General features: G+C 46.5%; 1 protein-coding gene across 3 annotated transcripts in view; it reads left to right on the forward strand.

Moving 5' to 3' along the window:
• LOC130358177 (gastrula zinc finger protein XlCGF26.1-like) overlaps window positions 1-2065 on the forward strand; it is a 56219-nt gene extending 54154 nt beyond the window's left edge. The window contains exon 6 of one of the 3 annotated variants that reach the window (XM_056561049.1): window positions 543-2065. In XM_056561049.1, coding sequence (XP_056417024.1) covers window positions 543-1630 — 1088 coding nt within the window. In that variant the 3' untranslated portion in view covers window positions 1631-2065. The remainder of the gene's footprint in view (window positions 1-542) is intronic. The other 2 variants (XM_056561046.1, XM_056561047.1) reach the window with 2 other exon arrangements.
• Window positions 2066-8125: the final 6060 nt, after the last annotated feature.

The raw sequence follows: 8125 nt of genomic DNA on the forward strand, positions 1-8125 counted from the left end.
GCTCTGTGATTTTCTGTGGGTCAGACTCGTGATCACATGACCCAGTTACAGTAATGAACCATTTTTGTCAAAATGAGTGCGAATTTTTGTATTAGCAACTAATGTAAATAATTTAGTAGATGTTCTATATTGTGGGAGATCAGCTGCCTAGTCCCCTTTTTTGAGGCTGCACCTCAGGACTCCAACTCCTATTAGAGGTTTTACCTTTTGTAAGCGCAGTATAAATCAGCCTCAGCACCTGTGCGGACTTGGGGCCAACCTGTAAATCTGGACTATCTGAGAAAGTGGAATGAAAGGCCCCACTACAACACCTGCCTTTCATCCCATAAAAATCCAGGCCCTATAATAGGACTTACTGAATACCTGAGCGAGCTGTGTGTCGCCAGTGATTTCCCATATCTCACCCAGCTTTCCCTGAAAGCTGGCGCCCACATTTGACACTTTTGCATGGATCTTAAATGATTATATTTACTGTGTTAAAATTTTTCCTTTAAAAATGTTAAAATATCTATTAATTTGTATTGGAATTATCTTTTTTCCAGGTGTCCGTCTCCTTTTATCTCCCTCTAGTAGAGTAGAAGACTATCAATCATGGATTGACAGAATTAGAACTAAACCAGTTAAAACGTTTGCATGTTCTGAATGTGGGAAACATTTTAAAAAGAAATGTATACTTTCCTTACACGAGAGAATTCACAACGGTGACAGGCCGTTTTCATGTTCAAAATGTGGGAAATGTTTCAGCAGGAAATCTGTTCTCGATAGACATCAAATAATTCACACATCGGAAAAGCCATTTCCATGCCCGGACTGTGGGATGTGGTTTAAACATAAGGATTATCTTGAGAGACATCAAAGAAGTCACAGGGGGGAGAAGCCATTTTCATGCTCAGAATGTGGAAGATGTTTTACTCGTAAATCTAGTCTTGTGTATCATCGGAAAAGTCACACAGGGGAGAAGCCGTTTTCGTGTTCAGAATGTGGAAAATGTTTTACCCAAAAATCAAGTCTTGTGGATCATGTAAAAAGTCACACGGGGGAGAAGGTATTTTCATGTCCTGAATGTGGGAAATCTTTTACTCAGAAGTCACATGTTACGGAACATCTAAGAACTCACACAGAGGGGATGTCGTTTTTATGTACAGAATGTGGAAAATGTTTTAAGTCTAAAAGTCATCTTCAGAGACATCAGAGAATTCACACAGGGGTAAGGCCATTTCCATGTGACGTGTGTGGGAAATGTTTTACACGTAAAGATTCTCTTGAGAAGCATCAAAGAGCTCACACAGGGGAGAAGCCATTTTCATGCGTGGAATGTGGAAAAAGTTTTATCCATAAATATTCTCTCGAGAGCCATCAGGTAATACACACGGGAGAGAAGCCCTTTCCATGTCCTGAATGTGGGAGACGTTTTAACCATAAACAGGTTCTTGCCGTACATCTGAAAACTCACACAGGGGAGAAGCCGTTTTCATGTCCCGATTGCGGGAAATGCTTTACCCATAAAACAAGTCTTGTGTATCACCTGGGAATTCACACAGGGGAGGAGCGGTTCTCATGTACTGAATGTGGGAAATGTTTTAGAAACAAATCGAGTTTTGAGGATCATCTAAGAAGTCACACAAGATAGAAGCTTCAGAAAGGAGGAAATGCTTTTTATTTTTTTACTTAAATGTCATTTTGAGACGTCTTGGAGGATTAGTTCTGGGGAGGTGACTTTTTCATGCTCAGGATATTAAATAAGTTTTAGCCATAAAAAGTCCCTCAGGGAGGAAGCCATTTTCATGATGTGAATGTGAGAAATGTTTTACTTGTCCATGGTTTTTGTCTGTTATTGCAGCTGAGCCCCACTAATTTACAGACAGGTGGGGGCGCTGTTTATAGAAAAAAAGCCATTATTTATTTATTAATAAATTTATATTTTTAATCTTTTCAACCCGTTTACTGGTTTATGCCACCGAAACCGATGCAGGGTCCCGGAACGCTGTACTTTTCTTAACTTTTTTTTTTTACTTAAAGGGGTACTCCGCTGCTTAGCGTTTGGAACAAAATGTTCCCTACGCAGGAGTCGGGAGCTCGTTATGTCATGGCTCCACCCCCTCAATGCAAGTCTATGGGAGGGGGCGTGACTGCCGTCACGCCCCCTCCCATAGACATGCATTGAGGGGGCATGGCGTGACATCATGAGGGGGCTATGATGTCACGAGCTCCCAGCACTGTTTGTTCTAAACACTGAGCAGTGGAGTACCCCTTTAAACTATGAACTCTCTGTGGGGGGCTCCCGGCCTCTGCTCCCCACCTCGCCAGCCTGGAACGCGCGCCTCTACGCATACACAGATAGGGAGCGATGTGTCACTTGTGGCGGCAGGGCAGAGAGCAGCTGTGAGGGCCGCCTCCTGTGACTAATTACCCAGGTCCCGACGGGTTTCACCCCGTTCCCTACACCTGTTTCACGCTGACCACGGTTTGGGCAAAAGAAAAGAACCGGGCCAACAAAATTTCCTAGAATATCCAACACATTTGTATTCATTTAAAGGGGTACTCCACTGCCCCAGCGTTCGGAACACTTTGTTGCGAACTCTGGGTGTGGGCGTCGTGACATCGCGAGCACGCCCCCTCAATGCAAGTCTATAGGAGGGGGCGTGGCAGCCACCACCACCCCTCCTATAGACTTGTATTGAGGGGGTGTGGCCGTGACATCACGACCCCCACAGCCCTCACCCAGCGTTCGGAACAAAATGTTCTGAATGCTGGGGCAGTGGAGTACCCCTTTAAAGAAAGATACCAGTTGGGGGGGCAGGGGGTGGGGGGGGAGCTATGTTTACAATGGTCTTGTTCTTATTCTCCTAATTTATTGTTAATTGTACATTTGACCTCATTTTTACCTCGCCTTTCTGCCTCCCTAATATGTCGGGGGGGGGGGGATTGTCCTGGCTATTGTCTAATCCTTTAATTTATTGGAAAATTAAAAACGTTTTAAAAAAAAATTTAAAAATACGACAAATGAGCTTCAATCACTGAAAATGTTGGCCCAACACATAATGATGAAATATTTTGATGCTCATGGTAGGTAGGGGGTTAAAGGGGTACTCCGGTGAAAAACGTTTTTTTTATTTTTTTTTGTTTTTTTTTTATCAACTGGGGCCATAAAGTAAAACAGATTTGTAAATTACGTCTATTAAAAAAATCTTAATCCTTCCAGTACTTATTAGCTGCTGAATACTACAGAGGAAACTCTCTTCTTTTTGGAACACAGTGCTCTCTGCTGACATCTCTGTCCATTTTAGGAACTGTCCAGAGTAGGAGAAAATCCCCATAGCAAACATATGCTGCTCTGGACAGTTCCTAAAACCGGGACAGACTGTTTCACGCTTTCACAGCGCTTCCTCAAGCCGGTGTGCCAAAAAGTGAAAAGGTCTGAATGTATTGTAACAATTTTACTTACTCATTGTACTGCAAAATACTCATTAAAAGTGTTAAAGGGGTACTCCACTGCCCCAGTGCTTGGAACATTTTCTTCCAAACATTGTGTATGGGCTGCGGGGGTGGTGACATCACGGCCACAACCCCTCAATGCAAATCTATGGGTCACCCGCCATGCACCCTCCCATAAATGAGGGGGCGTGGCAGTGACATCACCACCCCCGCAGCCCACACCCAGCGTTCGGAGCAAAATGATTGTGGGGAGTCCCAGAAGTTCCCCCCCCCCCCCAACCTCCAGAATGGGAAATTTCTTTCCACGCTACACCCACTGCTCCCCACCCTTTAACCCCTTAAAGGGGTGCTCCGCTGTAGAAAATATCTGACAGTTTTTCTTTAAAGGGAGTCTCCGCGTCCCATGCTTGTTTAGCCCAGGCTGTATACCTCAGAGTTGCCTGTATACCTCAGAGTTGCCTGTGATTCTTCCATAGACTTCACCAGTGTTTCCTGACTTGTGATCTTTGAGCCCCTGCTGGGCTTTGGTTTATCCCTGTCTGATTCTGTACCTCGTGACATCTTGGCTTAGCCCTTGGACTGTAACCTGTTAAAGGGGTACTCCGCTGCTCAGTGTTTGGAACAAACCGTTCTGAACGCTGGAGCCGGGAGCTTGTGACCTAATAGTCCCACCCCCTCAATGTAAGTATGGGAGGGGGTGTGATGGCCGTCACGCCCCTTCCCATAGACTTGCATTGAGGGGGCAGGGCGTGACATCATGAGCTCCCGCCACCGGATCCAGCGTTCGGAACAGTTTGTTTCAAATGCTGAGCAGCGGAGTACCCCTTTAACCACTTTGCTCATTCTGCTCATGTGTTACCTCTGGACCATTTAGTTCCTGATTTACCCTTTGATTGCTGGATGTGACCTCCAGGTACTGACCCAGGAGCGCTTACGATTTCCTTTTAGTCACTTTAGTATAGGAAGGGACCATCTTCATGGTTTGGGTTGTTACATCAGGTTCTCCAGGAGGCCGGACAGGCGTTCTGGGGATAGACTGGAGCATCACATCCCTCACCCTATCACTACACTTCACCTTCTTACCGTGGAGACATCTTCGATTCATTCTTGTTTGGATTACCTTAAAGGGGTACTGGTGCCAGAATGTTAAACAGATTTCTAAATTACTTTTATTTAAAAAAAATCTTAATCCTTCCAGTACTTATTAGCTGCTGAATACTACAGAGGAAATTATTTTCTTTTTGGAACACAGAGCTCTCTGCTGACATCATGACCACAGTGCTCTCTGCTGACACCTCTGTCCATTTTAGGAACTGTCCAGAGCAGCAAATGTTTTCTATGGGGATTTTCTCCTACTCTGGACAGTTCCCAAAATGGACAGAGATGTCAGCAGAGAGCACTGTGGTCATGATGTCAGCAGAGAGCTCTGTGTTCCAAAAAGAAAAGAATTTCCTCTGTAGTATTCTGCAGCTAATAAGTACTGAAAGGATTGAGATTTTTTAATAGAAGTAATTTACAAATCTGTATAACTTTCTGGCACCAGTTTATTTAAAAAAAATAAAAAAAAAGTTTTTCACCGGAGTACCCCTTTAACCCTTTCCTCCATATTCTCCCCTGTCCAGGCAGATTATTTTCCTGTCTGGCCGCTGCCTCCTCCTGTGTCAGGTCACTGGTCGCTCATAATGCTGCCCCTCCCTACATCTCCTCCATTATAATAATCTAAGACTACGATCTTCTATAATCCGGAGCTCTCCCTCCCATCCTCACCTGGAGCTCGTGCTGCTCCAGTCCTCTGGAATATGATCCCCCCCCCCCGGTCACTGAGACAAAAACCTAACACCCGGTTATCGTATCCAGCTCCAGGAAAACAAAATCCAGGAAAACATAACATTTAACAGTGCACATTAAGAATGGTATGCCAGCATAGCGGCAAGGGACAGGTCAGTCTGTAAAATCAGGGAGTGGACGCCAACGCGTCTCGAGCCTTAAGCTCTTAGTCATGACTAAGAACTTAGGCTCGAAACGCGTCGGCATTTCACTCCCTGATTTTACGGAGTGACCTGTCCCTTGCCGCTATGCTGACATACCATTCTTAATGTGCACTATTAAACGTTAAAGGAGTTACCCAGGAAAAAACGTTTTTTTTATATATCGACTGGCTCCAGAAAGTTAAACAGATTTGTAAATTACTTCTATTAAAAAAAATCTTAATCCTTTCAATACTTATAAACTGCTGAAGTTGAGTTGTTCTTTTCAGTCTAAGTGCTCTCTGATGACACCTGTCTCGGGAACTGTCCAGAGTAGAAGCAAGTCCCCATAGCAAACCTCATCTACTCTGTGCAGTTCCTGAGACAGACAGAGTTGTCAGCAGAGAGCACTGTTTCCAGACAGAAAAGAACAACTTCAGCAGCTGATAATTATTGGAAGGATTAGGATTTTTTAATAGAAGTAATTTACAAATCTGTAAAACTTTCTGGATCCGGTTGATATAAGAAAAATAATTTTTTTTCCTGGAATACCCCTTTAAGTTTTCCTGGATTTTTTTTCCCCGGGAGCTGGATCCATCCTTTTTCACTTGTCTGCAATTATCCGGGGGGCGCGGTTCCCTGCACCCGTGCCTCCGGACCTTACTATTAGTGCCTGTGGTGTATGAAGGTTCGGTGAGCTGATCTACTACTGCTCCTACTTTGTAGCTTTAGACAACAACGACTTTCAATCTGTAATATGGAGGATGATTTAACGTTACCAGATAAGAGGTCAGAACAATGGAAACTGCTGTTTGATTTCTACAAAGTAAAGTAATACAATTGTCTAGAAGAAATCCTACATCCGGGCGAGGTATCGGCGGGTCTGTGTTAGTGAAGACTTCAGAAGAGAAGGATTTAGGGGCAGGGATTTCTGACAGCACCAAAGTGAGTGAAGAGTGCGGCCCGGCCGTAGGGAAAGCGATCGGAATATGGACCTGACCTGATAACCACCTCCACAGGGCAGAGTGCAGCCCGGCCGTAGGGAAAGCGATCAGAATACGGACCTGACCTGATAACCACCCCCACAGGGCAGAGTGCGGCCCGGCCGTAGGGAAAGCGATGGGAATATGGACCTGGCCTGATAACCCCCCCCCCCCCCCACAGGGCAGAGTGCGGCCCGGCCTTAGGGAAAGCGATGGGAATATGGACCTGACCTGATAACCATCTCCACAGGGCAGAGTGCGGCCCGGCCGTAGGGAAAGCGATCGGAATACGGACCTGACCTGATAACCACCCCCACAGGGCAGAGTGCGGCCCGGCCGTAGGGAAAGCGAGCGGAATAATGACCTGATAACCACCCCCACAGGGCAGAGTGCGGCCCGGCCGTAGGGAAAGCGAGCGGAATACGGACCTGACCTGATAACCATCTCCACAGGGCAGAGTGCGGCCCGGCTGTAGGGAAAGCGAGCGGAATATGGACCTGACCTGATAACACCCCCACAGGGCAGAGTGCGGCCCGGCCTTAGGGAAAGCGAGCGGAATAATGACCTGATAACCACCCCCACAGGGCAGAGTGCGGCCCGGCCGTAGGGAAAGCGAGCGGAATAATGACCTGATAACCACCCCCACAGGGCAGAGTGCGGCCCGGCCGTAGGGAAAGCGAGCGGAATACTGGCCTGATAACCACCCCCACAGGGCAGAGTGCGGCCCGGCCGTAGGGAAAGCGAGCGGAATACGGACCTGACCTGATAACCATCCCCACAGGGCAGAGTGCGGCCCGGCCGTAGGGAAAGCGAGCGGAATACTGGCCTGATAACCACCCCCACAGGGCAGAGTGCGGCGCGGCCCGGCCGTAGGGAAAGCGATCGGAATACTGGCCTGACCTGATAACCATCCCCACAGGGCAGAGTGCGGCCCGGCTGTAGGGAAAGTGATCGGAATATGGACCCGACCTGATAACCACCCCCACAGGGCAGAGTGCGGCCCGGCCGTAGGGAAAGAGATCGGAATATGGACCTTATTTATCTAGAAGGTGCAGCAGGATGATGAATTTTGCGCAGCTCTGCTGTGGTGGGAAAAGTAAGACACTTTCCCGGGTCCTGAATTTGGCAGGTTAGGTGTATTTATTTACTTTCACGGGAAATTTTTACTTGCATTTTAGACGCTACAATCAAATTTGATTGAGGTGTCTAAGGGGTTAAAGTTGGGCATCATCGTGATCGGTGATGTCTGGCATTAGAGATGGACCACACAGCTATGGACGCTGTCGTCCACAAGGGGTTAAAGGTTGAAGTGCGGAAGGTAGAAGTGATTCTCACGCCTACTGGTAGTTGGTGTCGCCTTACGCCAAAAAAAAGTACCTTTGCGCACAAAATAACGACTTTAATCAAAAGTCGCAAATGATAAATACGTGACCACAGAATGGTCAAAAAGAAAAGAGTAAAACTCTATATCAAAAGGCGCATAAAAGTCCCAACATATGCTGCTTGCGCCTGAACTGCGCCAAAACATAGACAAAAAAAGCAATGATGAATCTCCCCCCAATGTTGTGTAGATATTTACCGCTCCCGTCCTGAACCTTATCGCTCTCTATTCCTTACAATACGAACGTCAATTTGTTTCTCTTATTGGAGTCAAGTGAGAAAGTGACGTCCACTCCATCCATAACCTTGTGTCATTTTCTGTTCTCCGATCATGTGATCGAGGGTAGAAGTCGACAACTG

The sequence above is a fragment of the Hyla sarda genome, chromosome 2 (assembly GCF_029499605.1).
Source record: "Hyla sarda isolate aHylSar1 chromosome 2, aHylSar1.hap1, whole genome shotgun sequence".
Classification (NCBI taxonomy): domain Eukaryota; kingdom Metazoa; phylum Chordata; class Amphibia; order Anura; family Hylidae; genus Hyla; species Hyla sarda.